Source organism: Pseudophryne corroboree, chromosome 6 (genome assembly GCF_028390025.1).
Source record: "Pseudophryne corroboree isolate aPseCor3 chromosome 6, aPseCor3.hap2, whole genome shotgun sequence".
In the NCBI taxonomy this organism is placed as follows: domain Eukaryota; kingdom Metazoa; phylum Chordata; class Amphibia; order Anura; family Myobatrachidae; genus Pseudophryne; species Pseudophryne corroboree.
In genome coordinates, this window is record NC_086449.1 from 43,315,520 (window position 1) to 43,338,001 (window position 22,482).

At 49.2% G+C, this 22,482-nt stretch overlaps 1 protein-coding gene across 2 annotated transcripts in view; it reads right to left on the minus strand.

The window, feature by feature from the left end:
• Positions 1–2,862: 2,862 nt before the first annotated feature.
• The window catches only part of LOC134936024 (transmembrane 4 L6 family member 5-like), a 56,457-nt gene continuing 36,837 nt past the window's right edge, over positions 2,863–22,482 (minus strand). Inside the window, exons 2-5 of one of the 2 annotated variants that reach the window (XM_063930927.1) lie at positions 15,695–15,804; positions 14,687–14,737; positions 5,147–5,344; positions 2,863–4,699 (exon numbers count right to left, since the gene is read on the minus strand). In XM_063930927.1, coding sequence (XP_063786997.1) covers positions 4,485–4,699; positions 5,147–5,344; positions 14,687–14,737; positions 15,695–15,770 — 540 coding nt within the window. In that variant the 5' untranslated portion in view covers positions 15,771–15,804 and the 3' untranslated portion in view covers positions 2,863–4,484. The remainder of the gene's footprint in view (positions 4,700–5,146; positions 5,345–14,686; positions 14,738–15,694; positions 15,805–22,482) is intronic. The other variant, XM_063930926.1, reaches the window with a different exon arrangement.

Consider the following 22,482-nt stretch of genomic DNA (forward strand, 5'->3'; position numbering starts at 1 on the left):
GTCAAAAATTGGTACAAAGCCCTTTTTGGCAGGTACAGACCATAAAAAAAAGGTACAGTTGGAGGGTATGGTGAAGCAGGCAGGATAGAATTAAAGGAATACCCTCTCGGCAGCTGTGTGAAGGGGTGGGGCTAATTGCACCATTTAGCCCAGGGGTGGGCAACATGCGGCCCGCGGTCCGGATGAGGCCCGTGAACCGAACCTGCCTGGTCCGCTGTCTCCCATCAGTGTGCAATGACAAGCGGCCCGACTGGCTGAGCGCTTGTCACTGCGCTACACTGCTCCCAGACGCGGCACCGCTGAGGAAATCCCGGTCACGTGCCAGGGTCTGCTGACCGGGATTTCCTCTTTGATGTCATGCGCTGGGCGGCACGGGGGCGGAGCCAGAGCAGGAGCGGCGGGCAGTTGCAATGACTTCAGGGAGCAGACAGCAGCAGTGACTCTGTGAAGCACGGGCAGCAGGGATCAGGCAGCGGATCATCTTCCACTGTGAAAAAAAAGGTAAACTCCTGCCCAGCCAGTACCTGACATGGATCTGTACTTATGCAATATGGGTTCAGGGGAGGGGGGGGGGGGGGGATGGGTATAAAAACTGCTATACAGGTGGGGGGAAAGGGGGGTAGGGACTGCTATAAAGATGCAGGGGAGGGGGGGACTGCTATATAGGTTCAGGGGGACGACGACTGCTATATAGGTTCAGGGGAAGGGGGGTAGGGACTGCGGTGCATCATACATGCCGACATTCTGGCTGCTCTCTGCGGGAGAGAGAAGCCAGGTCGGCTTAGCAGGGGGGCAGGGGAGGGCTGTGACGTGGGGAAGAGGTGGGGAGGAGGCGGGATGGGGGGCGGAGCGGGGGCAGAGTTACTGTGTGACATTTAAGCCACGCCCCCGCTATGTAATGCCGCGATCCCCGGCATTACACTGCAGGGGGCGTGGCTATAATGACGCGATTCAGCGAGAATCGCGTCATCAACTGCCCGTACCGCCCACTTTACACACTAAGTGGGCGGACGGACAGGGGGGACCCCTGATTCCGGGAGACTTGCCTGCTCTTCCGGGGGGCCGGGATGGTCACCCAATTTTCGGGAGCCTCCCGGCCATTCCGGGAGAGTAGGCAAGTATGCGGTGCATGCGCAGTTCAGACCCGATTTTCAAGATATTTTGTGTGTGGCCCTCGACTATTCACTGGAAGTGTTAAGCGGCCCACCAGTTGAAATAATTGCCCACCCCTGATTTAGCCCCACTGTCTATGGGAAAACCATCAACCATTGGTGCAAACCGTCGATGTTTGATCATCATCGATGATCGATAGCCATCCCTAGTTTGTTATAAGCCGAGCTCAATTAACAAGAGTTAAACCCATTTTATTAATTTAATATGTTATATTGTAACTATAAACATTTGGGAAAAGCAGTAGTAGATTTTTATCACACACTAACAGGATGCTGAGTACGTTCCCAGGGACTTCCTGACAACGTCTCACAATGATCCGTTGCACAGTACTACTTCCCGTGTTCTGGGAGTTAGGTATAATTCTCATGACCTATTATCAGAAAGCCTGCACAGCATTGTTTCCTGAATTGGTGTGAGGGGTGACCGGATCTGGAAACAGTTTGGATAGCTCCGGGGTCCAAGGGTTGTACATTATATAACACAAGGTCACGGTGCTCCGTAACAACTTATGGCGCCTTCTACAGTATGATAATCAGGTCCAATCAGTTAGTTTCCCACATACGGGGTAGGATCATCAGACAATGGGCCCGAATCAGACCTGAGCGCCGTTGTGCAAATTCACTCAGCGGGCGATTATCGAATAATTGCGCATGCACCTCAATGCGCAGGCGCAATGGGAAACAGCGACAGGATGGTGCGAAAATATGGATCGCGAGGAGTTCGCAAGGTGATTGACAGGAAGCGGACATTTGGGGGTGGTGATTGCCCGTTTTCTGTGAGTGTCAGGAAAACACAGGCGTTCCCAAGCGTTTTCAGGGCGGGTGTGTGACGTCAGCTCCGGCCCCCATCAGCCCGTTCTCATTGCACTGTAGGAGTAAGTCCTGGGCTGAGCACAGACTGCACAGACTAGAAAAATTATTTGATGGTGAGTGAGTTGCGAACGGATTTGCAGCTGGCCGCTGTCTGGCGGAATTTTCACACGGCGTACGCATGCATTCGCACACTTGCATGGGGCAGGTTTTCACTCTCTATGGGCGGCGGCTATCCATACTTACCTACTCTCCCGGAATGGCCGGGAGGTTCCCGAAAATCAGGTGACCCTCCCGGCCCCACGGAAGAGCAGGCAAGTCTCCTGGTTTGCGGGGTCCCCCCCTGCCTGTCCGCCCACTTAGTGTGTAAAGTGGGCGGACCGGGCAGTCGATGACGCGATTCTTGCAGAATCGCGTCATCATAGCAACGCCCCCTTCATTGTAATGCCGGTGATTGCGGCATTACAGAGCGGGGGCGTGGCTTAGAGGAGGTATCGTCGTGACTCCGCCCTTGCTCCGCCCCACCCTCCCTTGCTCCGCCCCCATCCCGCCTCCGGACTACCCCCTCCTCTTCATCTAGCCTCCCCTGCCCGCCCTGCTCAGCCGACCTGGCTGCTCTCTCCCGCAGAGAGCAGCCAGAATGTCGGCAACTCTGCGGCTATCTGATCGCTGACCGCTGCAAAAACACAGCAACGGTCAGGTCTGAATTGGGCCCAATGCTTTTTCCTTTGTTTTATTTTGTGCTGAAAATAAAAATAATTGAACAGTTCTGAGGTTCTGGGTAGTAAACAGACTATATTGATGGAGCTATTAAACAGATGTGTCGCACACAAATTATTAAGGTCCATTTCTAGATTCATTGAGGCCTATTCCGCATATATGATAGCCAAGAAATCACATATTTTAATATGTACCCCTAAGGGGCTAAATACAAAGATACAACATTGTGGAGGCAAACGGAGGGCAATTCTGATCTTCAGATCTCAAATTATTATTAATGCAAATAAGGATACATCCAGATAAACTTCATTCTCCCAATCTTGACCCAAAACTTGCTAGTTTCCCAGGACTCAGGGCAGAGATAACATCCCCTGTTTCTAACCACATATTGGGCTCAGATAACAGACAGCCACCATCACCACAGGAAAGGATTCTTTATTGTAAGGGTGGTAAAGAGTCAAGGGTTCTGTCCCACATCAGGAGCTGGTGATAAATTCAGTTGCAGAAGAAAATACTCAATGGTGCCTGTTTTGTTCCCTTCCTCGGACTGAACTGAAAGTATTTGGGAACCGTTGATTATTATGAACATTTACGTTTTTGTTTCAACTGTATTATGTAATTACGTCTTATCTGCTTAGCAAGAATAGTGCTTTTCTTCTCAGAATGTCTATTGGGGTTCAGGGTCAGCCGGGCTCTCAGCTGAAGTTGGGTCCAGGGTCAGCTGGGACCTTAGCCGAGGTTGGATCCAGGGTCAGCAGGGCTCTCAGCCGAGGTTGGGTTTAGGGTCAGCCGAGACCTCAGCCGAGGTTGAGTTCAGGGTCAGCCGGGACTTCAGCCGAGGTTGAGTTCAGGGTCAGCCGGGACCTCAGCCGAGGTTGAGTTCAGGGGCAGCCGGGACCTCAGCCGAGGTTGAGTTCAGGGTCAGCCGGGACCTCAGCCGAGGTTGAGTTCAGGGTCAGCCGGGACCTCAGCCGAGGTTGAGTTCAGGGTCAGCCGGGACCTCAGCCGAGGTTGAGTTCAGGGTCAGCAGGGCTCTCAGCTGAGGTTGAGTTCAGGATCCGCAGGGTTCTCAGCTGAGGTTCGGTTCAGGATCCGCAGGGCTCTCAGCTGAGGTTGGGTTCAGGGTCAGCCGGGTTCTCAGCTGAGGTTGGGTCTAGGGTCAGCCGGGACCTCAGCTGAGGTTGGGTCTAGGGTCAGCCGGGACCTTAATGGAGGTTGGGTCCAGGGTCAGCCGGGACCTCAGCTGAGGTTGGGTTTAGGGTCAGCCAGCCTCTCAGCTGAGGTTGGGTCCAGGGTCAGCCGGGACCTCAGCCGAGGTTGGGTCCAGGGTCAGCCGGGACCTCAGCCGAGGTTGGGTCCAGGGTCAGCCGGGACCTCAGCCGAGGTTGGGTCCAGGGTCAGCCGGGACCTCAGCCGAGGTTGGGTCCAGGGTCAGCCGGGACCTCAGCCGAGGTTGGGTCCAGGGTCAGCCGGGACCTCAGCCGAGGTTGGGTCCAGGGTTAGCCGGGACCTCAGCCGAGGTTGGGTCCAGGATCAGCCGGGACCTCAGCCGAGGTTGGGTCCAGGGTCAGCCGGGACCTCAGCTGAGGTTGGGTCCAGGGTCAGCCGGGACCTCAGCTGAGGTTGGGTCCAGGGTCAGCCGGGACCTCAGCTGAGGTTGGGTCCAGGGTCAGCCGGGACCTCAGCTGAGGTTGGGTCCAGGGTCAGCTCGTCTCTCAGACGAGGTTGGGTTAGGGTCAGCTGGGCTGTCAGCCGAGGTTGGGTTCACGGTCAGCCGGGCTCTCAGCTGATGTTGACCCAGGAACGCCAGAACATTGACCTTCTCAGGATACAGAGGAAGAGCAGCAAACAAAGGTAGGTAAGAACCAGGACAGCGACACACAGATGACACAGTGTTATGACCCAGAAGGAGTACAGGTAAAGGACCCGGTTACATCTGTGTGGGCCTGATGGAGAATCCCAGGGTTCACTGTTCAGAGAATATATCCAGACATTTCCTGCAGAGGGGAGAAGGGTGACTCTGAGCACTGTACAGCTGACACTCTACTCCCTCTCACTGCTTCTCTGCCGACACTCTCCTCCCTCTCCCTGCTTCTCTGCCGACACTCTCCTCCCTCTCCCTGCTTCTCTGCCGACACTCTCCTCCCTCTCCCTGCTTCTCTGCCAGCACTCTCCTCCCTGTCCCGGCTTCTCTGTCTAGTAACTCCTTGTTCTGCCCGGAATTGCCATTACTTAATGAGCTTTGACTTTCTGCCCTGTGGCCGCCTGCACTCCCTGCCCTGTGGCCGCCTGCATTCTGTATAGGAGGTTACTATGATATCCATACGCAGCAGCTCCTCCTTTCTCTAATTTAGATCTTCACAGTTTTATGTAGGTTAGAGCGACCCCATCACCTCTATCCTAGACTCACCACAGCCTACAGTATGCTTCCTGCAAATACTCACCTGCTATGAAGAAGGCAAAGAGGAATAAGATCATCACTGACTGTGCACAGACATTCGGCAGACTGATAGATGGTGGCTCTCTGCCATCCCCACACGGGAGACATGTGAGGCAGAGTAGAAGCAGACATGCCACACCCGATATAATGAGATAGTATGGAATCAGATACTGGCCGGGACAATCATTAAAGTAGATCGCACCTGGGAATGAGAAAAACACATAATAACCATCAGTATGCGTTATTTGCAGAAGACAGCAGTGCCAAGATAGCAAGGGGTGTGGTGATGGAGCAAATAATAACGGGGGTACAATGATGGAGTATGTAGGAATTAGAGATGTACGGTTCGTTCTCCATAAATCCGTATCCTCCGGAGTTTTGTGGACCCAAACTAAACCAAATACAGGTACGATCTGAACTGAGTCCCTGTTCGGATCTTTCCATGGTTCGGAATTCGGATTCAGGGTTTGGTTTTCAAAAATGACATGATTTTAGCTTGTTTTTTTAAAAAACTTTTTAAAAATGATAAAAAAATTGATTTAAAAAAATTAATAATCGAACAAAAGACTGAATCAAAACACTTGGGGGTTTTGACAATAATGAATTAGAACCAAAACCAGCAATGGAGTAGATAGGGATGAGAGTGCAGTGAAGTAGTAGATAGTGAAGAGGGTCCAATAGTGGAGTAGATAGGGTTGAGGGTCCCGTGATGAGGGTGCAATGATGGAGTAGATAGGGATGAGGATACGATGATGGAGTAGATGGGAATAAGGGTACAGTGATGAGGGTATAATGATGGAGTAGATGGGAATAAGGTACAGTGATGAGGGTATAATGATGGAGTAGATAGGGGTGAGGGTACAGTGAGGCGGGTGCATTGATGGAGTACATAGGGATGAGGACACGATGATGGAGTAGATGGGAATAAGGGTACAGTGATGAGGGTGTAATGATGGAGTAGATAGGGTTGAGGGTACAGTGAAGTAGTAGATAGTGATGAGGGTCCAATAGTGGAGTAGATAGGGTTGAGGGTCCCGTGATGAGGGTGCAATGATGGAGTAGATAGGGATGCGGGTACTGTGATGGAGTAGATGGGAATAAGGGTACTGTGATGAAGGTGCAATGATGGAGTAGATAGGGATGCGGGTACTGTGAAGTAGTAGATAGTGATGAGGGTCCAATGGGGGAGTAGATAGGGTTGAGGGTGCAATGATGAAGTAGATAGGGTTGAGGGTACTGTGATGGAGTAGATGGGAATAAGGGTACAGTGATGAGGGTGCAATGATGGAGTAGATAGGGATGAGGATACGGTGATGGAGTAGATGGGAATAAGGGTACTGTGATGAGGGTGTAATGATGGAGTAGATAGGGTTGAGGGTACAGTGAAGTAGTAGATAGTGATGAGGGTCCAATGGGGGAGTAGATAGGGTTGAGGGTACAGTGAGGAGGGTGCAATGATGGAGTAGATAGGGATGAGGATACGGTGATGGAGTAGATGGGAATAAGGGTACAGTAATGAGGGTGCAATGATGGCGTAGATAGGGATGAGGGTCCAATGGTGGAGTAGATAGGGTTGCGGGTACAGTGATGGAGTAGATAGGAATGAGGGTGCAGTGATGGAGTAGATAGGGATTAGGGTCTGGTGATGGAGTAGATAGGGATGAGGGTACAGTGATGGAGTAGATAGGAATGAGGGTACAGTGATGAGGGTGCAATGATGAGGTACAGAGGTGAGGGTGCAGTGATGGAGTACATAGGGACGAGGATGCAGTGATGGAGTACATAGGGATGAGAGTGCAGTGATGAAGTAAATTGGGGTGAGCGTGCAGTGATGAAGTATATTGGAATGAGGGTAAAAGTGATGAGGATGCAATGATGGAGTAGATAGGGATGAGGGTCCGGTGATGGAGTATATAGGAATGAGAGTGGAGTAGATAAGAATGAGGGCACAGAGATGGAGTAGATAGGAATTATGTTGCAGTGATGGAGTAGACAGAGATGAGGGTGCAGTGATGGAGTAGATAGTAATGAGGTAGCAGTGATGGAGTACATAGGGATGAGGGTGCAGTGATGGAGTAGATAGTAATGAGGTTGCAGTGATGGAGTACATAGGGATGAGGGTGCAGTGATGGAGTACATAGGGATGAGGGTGCTGTGATGGAATAGATAGAGATGAGGGAGCTGTGATGGAGTCGATAGTAATGAGGGAGCAGTGATGGAGTACATAGGGATGAGGGTCCAGTGATGGAGTAAATGGGAATAAGGGTCCAGTGATGGAATAGATAAGAATGAGGGTGCTGTGACGGAGTAAATAATAATGAGGTTGCAGTGATGTAGTAAATATGAATGAGGGTCCAGTGATGGAATAGATAGGAATGAGGGTGAAGGATGGGGTACATAGAGATGAGGGTGCAGTGATGGAGTACATATAGGTGAGGGTGCAGTGATAGAGTACATAGGGACGACGATGCAGTGATGGAGTACATAGGGGTGAGGGTGCAGTGATGGAGTACATAGAGATGAGGGTGCAGTGATGGGGTACATAGAGATGAGGATGCAGTGATGGAGTACATAGGGATGAGGGTGCAGTGATGGAGTACATAGATATGAGGGTGCAGTGATGGAGTACATAGGGATGAGGGTGCAGTGATGGAGTACATAGGGATGAGGGAGCAGTGATGGAGTACATAGGGATGAGGGAGCAGTGATGGAGTACATAGGGATGAGGGTGCAGTGATGGAGTACATAGGGATGAGGGTGCTGTGATGGAATAGATAGAGATGAGGGTGCTGTGATGGAGTAGATAGTAATGAGGGAGCAGTGATGGAGTACATAGGGATGAGGGTGCAGTGATGGAGTAAATAGGGATGAGGGTGCAGTGATGGAGTACATAGGGATGAGGGTGCAGTGATGGAGTACATAGAGATGAGGGTGCAGTGATGGGGTACATAGAGATGAGGATGCAGTGATGGAGTACATAGGGATGAGGGTGCAGTGATGGAGTACATAGGGATGAGGGTCCAGTGATGGAGTACATAGAGGTGAGGGTCCAGTGATGGAGTACATAGGGATGAGGATGCAGTGATGGAGCACATAGGGATGAGGGTGCAGTGATGGAGTACATAGGGATGAGGGTGCAGTGATGGAGTACATAGGGATGAGGGAGAAGTGATGGAGTACATAGAGATGAGGGAGAAGTGATGGAGTACATAGGGATGAGGGAGAAGTGATGGAGTACATAGAGGTGAGGGTGCAGTGATGGAGTACATAGAGATGAGGGTGCAGTGATGGAGTACATAGGGATGAGGGTGCAGTGATGGAGTACATAGGGATGAGGGTGCAGTGATGGAGTACTTAGGGATGAGGGTGCAGTGATGGAGTACATAGGGATGAGGGAGCAGTGATGCAGTACATAGAGATGAGGGTGCAGTGATGGAGTACATAGGGATGAGGGTGCAGTGATGGAGTACATAGATATGAGGGTGCAGTGATGGAGTACATAGGGATGAGGGTGCAGTGATGGAGTACATAGGGATGAGGGAGCAGTGATGGAGTACATAGGGATGAGGGTGCAGTGATGGAGTACATAGGGATGAGGGTGCTGTGATGGAATAGATAGAGATAAGGGAGCTGTGATGGAGTAGATAGTAATGAGGGAGCAGTGATGGAGTACATAGGGATGAGGGTCCAGTGATGGAGTAAATGGGAATAAGGGTCCAGTGATGGAATAGATAAGAATGAGGGTGCTGTGACGGAGTAAATAGTAATGAGGTTGCAGTAATGTAGTAAATATGAATGAGGATCCAGTGATGGAATAGATAGGAATGAGGGTGCAGTGATGGGGTACATAGAGATGAGGGTGCAGTGATGGAGTACATAGAGGTGAGGGTGCAGTGATGGAGTACATAGGGACGAGGATGCAGTGATGGAGTACATAGGGGTGAGGGTGCAGTGATGGAGTACATAGAGATGAGGGTGCAGTGATGGGGTACATAGAGATGAGGATGCAGTGATGGAGTACATAGGGATGAGGGTGCAGTGATGGAGTACATAGAGATGAGGGTGCAGTGATGGAGTACATAGAGATGAGGGTGCAGTGATGGAGTACATAGAGATGAGGGTGCAGTGATGGAGTACATAGGGATGCGGGTGCAGTGATGGAGCACATAGGGATGAGGGTGCAGTGATGGAGTACTTAGGGATGAGGGTGCAGTGATGGAGTACATAGGGATGAGGGAGCAGTGATGGAGTACATAGGGATGAGGGAGCAGTGATGGAGTACATAGGGACGAGGGAGCAGTGATGGAGTACATAGGGACGAGGATGCAGTGATGGAGTACATAGAGATGAGGGTGCAGTGATGGAGTACATAGGGATGAGGGTGCAGTGATGGAGTACATAGGGATGAGGGTGCAGTGATGGAATAGATAGAGATGAGGGTGCTGTGATGGAGTAGATAGTAATGAGGGAGCAGTGATGGAGTACATAGGGATGAGGGTGCAGTGATGGAGTACTTAGGGATGAGGGTGCAGTGATGGAGTACATAGGGATGAGGGAGCAGTGATGGAGTACATAGGGATGAGGGAGCAGTGATGGAGTACATAGGGATGAGGGTGCAGTGATGGATTACATAGGGATGAGGGTGCAGTGATGGAATAGATAGAGATGAGGGTGCTGTGATGGAGTAGATAGTAATGAGGGAGCAGTGATGGAGTACATAGGGATGAGGGAGCAGTGATGGAGTACATAGGGATGAGGGTGCAGTGATGGAGTACATAGGGATGAGGGTGCAATGATGGAGTACATAGGGATGAGGGTGCAGTGATGGAGTACATAGGGATGAGGGTGCAGTGATGGAGTACATAGAGATGAGGGTGCAGTGATGGGGTACATAGAGATGAGGATGCAGTGATGGAGTACATAGGGATGAGGGTGCAGTGATGGAGTACATAGGGATGAGGGTCCAGTGATGGAGTACATAGAGATGAGGGTGCAGTGATGGAGTACATAGGGATGAAGGTCCAGTGATGGAGTACATAGGGATGAGGGAGAAGTGATGGAGTACATAGAGATGAGGGAGAAGTGATGGAGTACATAGGGATGAGGGAGAAGTGATGGAGTACATAGGGATGAGGGTGCAGTGGTGGAGTACATAGGGATGAGGATGCAGTGATGGAGTACATAGGGATGAGGGTGCAGTGATGGAGTACATAGGGGTGAGGATGCAGTGATGGAGTACATAGGGATGAGGGTGCTGTGATGGAGTACATAGGGATGAGGATGCAGTGATGGAGTACATAGGGATGAGGGTGCAGTGATGGAGTACATAGGGATGAGGATGCAGTGATGGAGTACATAGAGATGAGGGTTCAGTGATGGAGTACATAGGGATGAGGGAGAAGTGATGGAGTACATAGGGGTGAGCAGAGCCGGCCCTAACCAAAATGATGCCCTAGGCAAGATTTTGGCTGGTGCCCCCTAGCACCACAGCTGGTTCCGCCTCTGACCTTATTTTGGTGTTTGTATCCCCTATATTTTAAATAGGAACAGTTCGCACATTTGGTGCACAGCCCAAAAAGGGGTGTGATTTTGATCTCAAGGGGCATGGCCACACAATAGTAACCCCAATTCCAATTACGCCACTCAGTACTGCAACTTTATTTACATTTTATCATGCAATAGTGTCCATAATTCATATTACATCCCACAGTAGTATCACTTTACCTTATAAACCTTACTCCTCACAGTAGAGCCCCTTATTCACATTAAATCACACTGAATTGCCCCTTATTCACATTACACCACACCCTATTGCTCTTTATTCACATTAGATGAAACAGTAGTGCCCTTTCTATATGCAACGCCACACAGTAGAGCACCTTGTACACATAATGCCACACATTAGTAATGCATTTATACACATAATTCCACACAGTAATGCCCCTTACACATATAAGACACATTATTAATGTCCTTATAAACATAATGCACCTTAAACATTATGACAACCTTTATTAATGCCCTTTTGCACATAATGTCCCTTACACATATGCTGCACATTATTAATGCCCTTATACACATAATGACATGTATAGTGCCCCCTACACATTTGCTGCACATTATTAGTGCCCCTATACACATAATGACACACATACAGTAGTACCGTTACACATATGCCGCACATTATTAATGCCCTTATACACGTAATGACATGTATAGTGCCCCCTACACTTTTGCTGCACATTATTAGTGCCCCTATACACATAATGACACACATACAGTAGTACCCTGTTACACATATGCTGCACATTATTAATGCCCTTATACACAAAATGACACACATAGTGCCCCTTACACATATTCCGAACACTACTCCACAACCAACCCACTCACATGCACACAGCACTCACACTGCCACTAACACTGTAATCTCTACCTCTGCTTGGATATAGATGTGTCCTCACAAATCTTGCATCAGTGCTAACATCAGGCACCTTTTTTTTTTATGAAAATGCATCTTATTTGCATTACAATGTGGCTAGGATGCACAAGCAGCTTCTGCTGATTAAAATGATATGCGGCATGCCTATATACTGTGTGAACCTGTGGCTGTATCTGCATATGAAATGCTACACACAGAATATAGGCATGCTGCATATCATTTTAATCAGCAGAAGCTGCTGATGCCCCTAGGCATATCAAATGCCCTAGGCAATTGCCTAGTTTGCCTATAGCTATGGCCGGCTCTGGGGGTGAGGGTGCAGTGATGGAGTACATAGGGATGAGGGTGCAGTGATGGAATACATAGGGATGAGGATGCAGTGATGGAGTACATAGGGATGAGGATGCAGTGATGGAGTACATAGAGATGAGGGTGCAGTGATGGAGTACATAGGGGTGAGGGTGCAGTGATGGAGTACATAGATATGAGGGTGCAGTGATGGAGTACATAGAGATGAGGGTGCAGTGATGGAGTACATAGAGATGAGGGTGCAGTGATGGAGTACATAGGAATGAGGGAGAAGTGATGGAGTACATAGGGGTGAGGATGCAGTGATGGAGTACATAGGGATGAGGATGCAGTTATGGAGTACATAGAGATGAGGGTGCAGTGATGGAGTACATAGGGGTGAGGGTGCAGTGATGGAGTACATAGATATGAGGGTGCAGTGATGGAGTACATAGAGATGAGGGTGCAGTGATGGAGTACATAGAAATGAGGGTGCAGTGATGGAGTACACAGGGATGAGGGAGAAGTGATGGAGTACATAGGGGTGAGGGTGCAGTGATGGAGTACATATAGGTGAGGGTGCAGTGATGGAGTACATAGGGATGAGGGTGCAGTGATGGAGTACATAGGGGTGAGGGTGCAGTGATGGAGTACATAGATATGAGGGTGCAGTGATGGAGTACATAGATATGAGGGTGCAGTGATGGGGTACATAGAGATGAGGGTGCAGTGATGGAGTACATAGAGATGAGGGTGCAGTGATGGAGTACATAGGGATGAGGGTGCAGTGATGGAGTACATAGGGATGAGGGTCCAGTGATGGAGTACATAGGGATGAGGGTGCAGTGATGGAGTACATAGGGATGAGGGAGAAGTGATGGAGTACATAGGGGTGAGGGTGCAGTGATGGAGTACATAGATATGAGGGTGCAGTGATGGAGTACATAGGGGTGAGGGTGCAGTGAGGGAGTACATAGATATGAGGGTGCAGTGATGGAGTACATAGGGATGAGGGTGCAGTGATGGAGTACATAGGGATGAGGATGCAGTGATGGAGTACATAGGGATGAGGATGCAGTGATGGAGTACATAGATATGAGGGTGCAGTGATGGAGTACATAGAGATGAGGGTGCAGTGATGGAGTACATAGAGATGAGGGTGCAGTGATGGAGTACATAGGGATGAGGATGCAGTGATGGAGCAGATAGGGATGAGGGAATGAAGATGGATTAGATAGGAATCTACACCTGATTTCCCGGCCTTTAAATATAATGTCCTGTAAAATACTTGTGCCCTAGTAGCATGCTTATCAATGACTTTTTCGGATAGCCCATCTGAAAAGGTGACTTTAAAAATAGACCCAAATATCAAACATCTCAAGCTCTGTCAAGGTGTATAATCAGCTGTATACAGGAGTTCTGCTTTCTGGCTGTACAGTAACCTAATTAAGATACCTTCTATTCTAGGTATAGGACAATGGGGGTCATTCAGAGTTAATCGCTAGCTGCCGTTGTTTGCAGCGCAGCGATCAGGCTAAAACTCGGCACTTCTGCGCATGCGTATGGGGCGCAGTGCGCACGCGCCAAGTACTTTCACACAAAACTATGCAGTTTTACACAAGGCCGTGCGACGCTTTTCAGTCGCTCGGCTGATCGATGAGTGATTGACAGGAAAGGGGCGTTTTTGGGAGGTAACCGACCATTTTCCGTGAGTGTGCTAAAAAACGCAGGAGTGTCAGAGGATAACGCAGGCATGCCTGGAGAAACGGGGGAGTGGCTAGCTGAACGCAGGGCGTGTTTGTGACGTCAAAACAGGAACTAAACTGTCTGCAGTGATCGCAAGGTAGGAGTAGGTCTGTAGTTACTCAGAAACTGCATGAAAATTTTTTCGAGCAGTTCTGCTAATCTTTCGTTCGCACTTCTGCTAAGCTAAGATACACTCCCAGAGGGCGGCGGCTTAGCGTTTGCACTGCTGCTAAAAGCATCTAGCGAGCGATCAACTCGGAATGAGGGCCAATGTCCGCCAACTGTATCACCTTTTGTACCGATGAAATCCTTAAATTCCCCATCTACAGGAAGATCCAGCTGCTTGACCCAACACCAAACAGGCTGGATGTGGTTATGATGTCACCACAGTTGTGTCAGCCTACTGTACAATTAAGGGCTGAATGTCTGGTTCCCATTGCCCATAGCAGGTGAGCTGTACAGTGACCACATACACAGATAGCAGTCAGTAGCGGATCTTGCCACGGGCAAGCAGGACTTTTGCCCGGGGCGCCTGCCTTCCGGAGGGCACCGCACCATGGCAAGATCCGCTCCTGCTGTGGTGCCTCCCGCTGCCCCGCTGTCCGTTGTAAAGTGAAACTAGGCGCTACGCGTCTAGTTTACCTTCGTGGAGAGGACCTTTGCTGTTCGGTGCGCGATGACGTCATCGCGCACTGCACATCCTACAACAGTACACGGGGCGTAACTGGCCACGCCCCCTGTATGAAGCCACACCCCCTAATGCCGCCCGGGGCGCCAGAAGCCCTGGAACCGGCCCTGATAGCAGTTACCATCAAACCTGGTCTCCCGCAGGTTCCAATAACTAGGTGGCCTTTCCTGGTCAGATCAGATGTTGGTTGGCAACAGCAGTCACCCCATGCCTATCCAAGCTGTGATTTGCAGCCAAAAAGGACTAATATGCCATGAAGTCTGCAGCAATCTGGGCCACTTTAAGTTCAGCAGAAGTCAGGTCCTTGCTCAGAAGAGTTACAGAACAGCCAAAGATTGGGAACAGGGCTATAGGGGGAATTACACAGATGAGACACTTACCAATAGCGATACTGGAAATATTAATCCCAACAAGGAAGCACTTCATGGCAACTGAGGAGAGAGGAGGACACACAGGTATGGGGGGGTCACACACAGAGACGGAGTTGCTGTCATTTCCTTCTCTTGGGGTGTAAAGAGTAATCTGGTTATAACAACACTGGGCTGATCTGAAGACATCTGGCCTGCTCCTGAGTCACACGCAATGCCACACGTAGAAGAGTCAATTGGCAGACGACCGCCTGCGAGTATATGCAGCTGTCACTACGAACTCCTTCCCTCGTGCACATACGTGCGCCCAACTGTCCAAGTTGTGAGATGCCCACTTTTAGCGCCCGTGCACGCTGCAATACCAATTGGAACGTCCTTCTACGCCACCATCAGGTGCAGCATGGGAAACTGCACCAGCTCTATGGCAGTGGTCCGTGGCTGCTGCCACTTACTTTGACACACCCGCGACACGCCCTACTGAGCGCACTGTTTTAGCGAGCGTTTCTTATCACCGGCCCCGGAACCCACTCACTTTACCACCACCAAACAGGCGAATGGATGTGCACAAGGGAAGGAGTTTGTAGAGAATTTGCATAAACTCGCACACGGGCGAGCGACAAGAGAGGCTGATGATGCGTGCGCCTTTCTGTGTGATACAGAATCAGGTCCTGTATGTTTAAACTTAAAAAAGTGATCCAGTGATTAAAAATACATCACATGAAGAGTTAAAAAGCATGGTGATAAAGTACCAACCAATCAGCTCCCAACTGTCATTTTTCAAACAGCCTGTAACATGACAATTGGTGGCTGATTGGCTGGTGCTTTATCACCGTGCTATTTATCACTCTCCAAGGCTTGATAAATCTGGGCATAATTCTCTTCCACTCAGTCACTAACTTCCAGTGACTTCTGCTAGACCAGTCCTAGCTAGTCATTGGCTAATTGCACATTTACTACATTGTCAGCAAATAATCCCCAATGTCCCTTTAATCCAGCACTGGATAAACCTGTTAGTCTTACCTACATGGGGCTTTGGTAAGAGTGGCTCCTGTATTGCCCTCAGCAGTGGGGTGTAGGGTCTGTCGTTATCTTCCATGTCACCGGTGGAATTAGGCAGAGCCCAGCACCTGCTGGGGGAATGGACAATTTGTTTATATGAGGACTGTACACAATACAAACCCTTAGGAACTTTTTTCTGATGCAAGAACAATGGGGATACCAAGAGTCATTTGTGAACCACAAAAGTGGAAAACTGGAGGACAAAGCTTTTTTCTGATGGCACGTCCAAAAAAAAACGACATGCAGAAAGTCTGGTAGGGATGGCAATTGATCATCAATGGTTTGCTACCATCGATAATCTGCCAATAATAGTCAATGGTTTTGCTATCAATGCGTCAATTAGTGACGCAGTGATGTTTTTTCCCTGTTGCACAGTGCCTAGCCCCTCTTCTTGTTCTTTGATGGTTAGCCCACCCCGTTATGATTCACTTGCCACATTCAAGTGTCCCCAGCTAGTGATGCCTATCGATGTTTAAAGCCATTGCTTGTTTTCAGTAGATCATGGTTCCTGACATTGATGTAAAGAACCATTGGCGACCATCGATGAGCAAAGCTGGTTTCTGGTTCATCCACTGAATGATTTTACAAGGGTGTTTCCAAAAACCATTATGTGGGTGCACACTCAAATATGCGCAGATTCAGAAGCAATGCGGGTTCACAGACGTTACGGCTTGTAAATGACCCTTGTAAAATGGTAAAATTGTAAACTGTAAACAGCAAAAACTCTAATTCATTGTCCATCAAGGAAGTGGGTGTGATTAATTTAAATCCTCGTGGCGGCTGATGCTCATCATCGGAGGCCAAATATTACAAACACTAAATAGGTGTCATGATGTTATCCAGTCAGTGTTTTAGCCCATTAATCAGCAATCGCATTTGCGTTGCACTCTTGGCCCGATAGTGCCCAAAATCGCAATGCAATATGCAATTATAACGGCGTTCCTGCGATGTGCATGAAGTAGAAGTGAGAGTCACGCATGTCCAGCGGCAACTGGTGGGGAGGGTTATGCGAAGTGTAGCCCATAGGCTACAGAGGGATAATGCCATCTTCATATGGCATTAGCTACGAGGGACAAGCTTGGGAATGCTTCGTATTCTGGAGCTTGGTAAATCTGGCATCATTGCAACCCCCCCATAGAAGCATATGGGAGCTGTGGCTGCTGACGGGAATGGAGGGATAGCAGCAGGTATCGGAGATACAGCATCTGCTGCGGTCCCTCAGTCCTACATTTGTGTGATATTTATAGTTATCCCCCAAAAACGGGTGTTTAACTTTTCAGAGGAAAAAAAACGCAAATATTTAAATGATAAGTGGACCACTTAGGCACTTCTGAAATGTTGGAGATTAGGAGAGGACTATAGCACCTCCATTAGATGCACACGAATACTCTAGCTGAAAAACAAATGCGATCATGGAGAAGAGAAGTCAAACAATGGTAACTGCACTGAATAACAATCTCTGCAAGCAGCATCAGGGTCAGTAGTGAAAGTCTTCTAAACAAGAACATTTTATTTTCTCTTACGTCCTAGGGGATACTGGGAATCCATTTAGTACCATGGGGTATAGACGGTCCACTAGGTGCCATGGGCACTATAGAAGTTTGATTGTGTGTGCTGGCTCCTCCCTCTATGCCCCTCCTACCAAACTCAGTCTAGGAAAATGTGCCCGGAGGAGCCGGTCACGTCTCTGGAAGCTCTTTAAGAGTTTTCTACATTTATTTTTAAAGTTTATTATTTTCAGCCAGGACTGGATGGCACCACTGACAGGATGCTAGCTCCTGAGGGAACTATTCGCAAGCCCCACCATGGCGAGCGTACATTCCCGCAGCACGCCGCCACCCCTAACAGAGCCAGAAGAATGAAGAGTGGTGAATACTAAGCTGGCATCCCGGTTCACAGGTCGCCTGGTCATTATGGTGGCATGAGGGTACGGAGACGCACAGCTTCTACGCGGGGCGGACTGAGTCTCCTGACTAAGGGGGTAATTCTGAGTTGATAGCAGCAGCAAGAAAGTTAGCAATTTGGCAAAACCATGTGCACTGCAGGGGAGGCAGATGTAACATGTGCAGAGAGAGTTAGATTTGGGTGGGTTATTTTGTTTCTGTGTAGGGTAAATACTGGCTGCTTTATTTTTACACTGCAAATTAGATTGCAGATTAAACACACCCCACCCAAATCTAACTCTCTCTGCATATGTTACATCTGCCCCACCTGCAGTGCAGATGGTTTTGTCCAATTGCTAAAAAATTTCCTGCTGCGATCAACTTGGAATTACCCCCTAAGTACACTGTTGTGTACACAGTACCCAGACTGGCAACACAGCCATAAAACAGGAATGTCTCCATTTTATGCACATAGACACATAAGCCAGTATAAAGAGCGGGGCTTCACTATGAGCAGATCCATTCACTATGAGCAGATCCAGCAGCTCACAAGCGCCATTTTCCCTACTTCAGCTGACACAGACGCTGACTGACAGGGATGCGCAGCTCCGCCGGAAAGCCTCCAGTTTACCTCAGCGGTACCAGGGGGTTATAGCGGGGAGGGGGACGATTTACTAGTGTACTAAGTCCCTAATCTAGGTACTTAGTCTGCGACATGGCTAAGCTTGGCATTAGTGATAAGGGCACCGTGTGCTGGCTCCATACTCTCTCTGTATCTCTCTGGAAGGGCTCTTTGTGGGTTCATTGTGCTTTTAACCTTTTCCTGTGTGTGTGTGTACTGTCACTACTGCAGTATGTCAGGCAAAAAGTGTGTTTCATGTAGGCACAGTATTCCTCTTCTCCAGGGTGTTCACTAGTGTGTACTCAGTGCAGTATCCCTTCCCAGGCTAGTGGGGCAGAATCAGCATGGCTGGACTCCATTAGTAGTGATGAGCGGGTTCGGTTTTACTCGTTTTACTCAGTTCTCAAAACGGCATCTTATTGGCTCACGGATGTCACGTGTTTTGAATAGCCAATAAGATTCGGTTTTGAGAACCGAGTAAAACCGAGTAAAACCGAATCCGCTCATCACTATCCATTAGGGGAATGATTTCCATCATTCCTACAAAATGATCTTGTAATGAGAAAGAGACGCATCTATGGATGAGTTTATGAAAAAGGACTCAGTACCCAGACCAGAGTCTCAACCCTCTACCATTTGTCCGCAAAAATGTACTTTGGCCCATATTCTGCATTCTGACTTTGATAATGACGGGTCAGAAATGGAGGAAGGTGATGTGGACACAGAGGTAGGGGAGGGTACTCTGTTGCAGGGTGTAGAATCTCTCATAGATCCTATCAGAGAAATTCTAAATATTCCTGATAAGGTGACAGAGGAGAGGGGGAGGAATATTACTTTAACATTTAGAATGAATAGTCAGCCACTTTTCCTGTGTGAAAGGAACTAAATACCCTGTTTGAAGAACTGTGGGTTAATCCAGCTAAGAAATTTAAAATTCCTAGGTGGTGGTTATCATCTTTTCTTTTCCTCCTGAGGATAGAAAAAAATGGGAAAATACACCGATAGTGGATGCATCAGTCTCCAGGCTCTCACGTAAAATTGCATTACCTGCAGGGCCGGCTCCGGGGTTTTGAGCGCCCCGGGCAGGCGATGGGGGCGTGGCTTCATACAGGGGGCGTTGTCACTTACGCCCCCTGTACAGTAGTAGCGCAGATGAAAGGTGTGCGGTGCGCGATGACGTCATCGCGCACCGCACAGCAAAGGTCCTCTCCACGAAGGGGAACTAGACGCTTCGTGTCTAGTTCCCTTCGTGGAGAGGACCTTTGCTGTGCAGTGCGCGATGACGTCATCGCGCACCGCACAGTAAACGTCCTCTCGACGAAGGGAAACTAGACGCTACGCGTCTAGTTACCTTCGCGCCGGGGGACAGCGGCAGCGGGGGGTGCACGGCACATCAGCAGCGGATCTTGCCGTGGTGCGGCGCCCTCCGGATGGCGCCGGCGCCCTCCGGAAGGCGGCGCCCCGGGCAAAAGTCCTGCTTGCCCGTGGCAAGATCCGCTCCTGATTACCTGTCCCTGGTGCAGCCTCCCTAAAAGATGCGACTGATCGCACGATTGAGACTACACTCAAATCTTTGTATACTGCTGCTGGGGTGGCCCTGAGACCCACGATAGCATGTGGGTGGATTACAAGAGCCATTGCTAAATGGTCAGGTAATTTAATTGAGGGGTTAGACACCTTACCTCAAGAGAAGATTGTTTTGCTCCTGCAACATATACAAGACTCTGCAAACTTTATGGTGGAAGCCATAAAATATATAGGTTTGCTTAATGCACACACTACAGCTATAGCAGTATCGGCACGCAGAGGCTTATGGCTACGTCAGTGGATGGCTGATACGGACTCCAGGAAAGGAGTGGAAGGCCTACCTTTCACAGGAGAGGCGTTATTTGGAGATGAACTTGACAAATGGATTTCCCAAGCTACTGCGGGCAAGTCCACCTACCTTCTGCAGCTCCGCCAGCTACTAAGGACCTAATCTACAGTCATTTCGGACTGCTAAGTTTAGGGGCAAGGCCAGAGGTTCTTCTACCGCCACCAGAGGTGCTAGAGGTAAACCACGCAAACCAGTGACTGCTGGCTCACAGGAACAGGGCTCAGGCTCTGTTTCCTCAAAACCTTCCGCATGATGGTGGATCGCGATGCCTGTAAGACAGGAGAGTGGGAGCCTGGCTAAAATTCTTCAGTCACATCTGGACAGGATCGTGCCAGGATCCCTGAGTCATAGACCTTATATTCCAGGGCTACAGACTGGAGTTCCAGGAGCTCCCACCACAGATTCTTCAAATCAGGCTTACCAGATTCACAAGAGGCGAGAATAAACTTACACAACACCATTCAAAAATTGTTACAGACCCAGGTCATTGTTCCAGTTCCACCTCATCTACAAAACAAGGGTTACTATTCCAGCTTGTTTGTAGTGCCGAAACCGGACTGTTTGGTAAGAACGATTCTGAACCTCAAGTGTTCAAATTCAAGATGGAGTCTTTGAGAGTGGTAATCTCAGGTCTGGAGGAGGGGGAATTCTTAGTGTTTCTGGATGTCAAGGATGCGTACCTTCACAATCCAATCTGGTCGCCTCATCAGGTTTATCTACGGTTTGCACTGGAGGACTGTCACTACCAGTTTCAGGCCCTGCCATTTGGTCTCTACATGGCACCGAGGGTGTTCACCAGAGTGATGGTAGAGATGATGATGTTGCTCTGCAGACATGGAGTGAACATAGTTTCGTACTTGGACGATTTTCTGATAAAGGCACCGTCCAGGGTACAGCTGTTGGAGAATATTGCCCTCTCAACCAGGATACTCCTGGATCATGGGCAGGTTCTTAACCTGCCAAAATCTCACCTAGAACCAACTCAGAAGCTTCAGTTCCTGGAAATGAGACTGCACACAGAGTCTTAGAAAGTATTCCTTCCCTTGGAAAAGGCAATGGTAATCCAGCCGATGGTTCGGGCCGTCTTGAAGCCGACCCGAGTCTCAGTGCATCTCTGCATACGCCTTCTGGGGAAAATGGTAGCGTCTTACCAAGAGATTCAGTACCGAAGGTTTCATGCGAGGCACTTCCAGCTGAATCTGTTGGACAAATGGTCCAGATCATATCTTCACATGCACCAGAGGATTCGTCTGTCACCATAAGCCAGGATCTCCCCACTGTGGTGGCTACAGACTTCTCACCTAGTCAAGGGTCGGAAGTTCGGTATTCAGAATTGGATTCTGCAGTCACCCAGGGGGTGTGGATTCAGGGAAGATAGTCAAGTCAGGAAGTTGTCCTTCCAATAAACATCCTGGAACTCAGGGCTATCTACAACACCCTTCTGCAGGCCTCATATCTTCTTCAGAATCAGGCCATTCAAGTCCAGTCGGACAATGTGACGGCGGTAATGTACATAAACCGACAGGGCGGAACGAAAAGCAGAGCCGCAATGTCAGAGGTGTCAAGAATTCTCCTCTGGGCAGAAAAACACGCCATGGTGTTGTCAGCGATCTTCATTCTGGAAGTAGACAACTGGGAAGCAGACTTCCTCAGCACACACGATCTACACTCGGGGGAATGGGGCCTCCACCCGGAGGTGTTCCGGTGGTTAACACGTCAGTGGGGGTTTCCACAAATCGACATGATGGCCTCTCGACTCAACAAGAAGCTCAAGCGGTATTGTTCTAGGTCGAGAGACCCACAGGCAGTAGCGGTAGATGCCCTGACAACTCCATGGGTTTGCAAGCTGGTGTACGTGTTTCCTCCTATTCCTCTGATCCTAAGAATTCTAAAAAGAATAAAATGGGAAAAGGTTCAAGCAATCCTCATTGCTCCGGACTGGTCACGAAGGGCCTGGTATGCAGAGCTTCTCGAGATGCTGATCGAAGATTTGTGGCCTCTGCCTCTTCGAGAGGATCTTCTGCAGCAGGGCCTGTTCATCTATCAAGACTTACCACGGCTACGTTTAACGGCATGGAAGTTGAACGGTTGATACGAGCTAGGAGAGGGATTCCTGACAAGGTCATCCCGACTATGATCCAAGCCAAAAAGGGGGTAACGTCTAAACATCACCATCGTATCTGGAAGAAATATGTCTCTTAGTGTGAGAGCAGACAATATTCTACGGTGGAATTTCATCAGTGACGTTTCCTGCTTTTTCTGCAGTCAGGAGTTGATGTGGGCCTACGTCTAGGCTCCATAAAAGTTCAGATTTTGGCCTTGTCTATTTTCTTTCAGAAACAATTGGCTTCTCTCCCTGAAGTCCAGA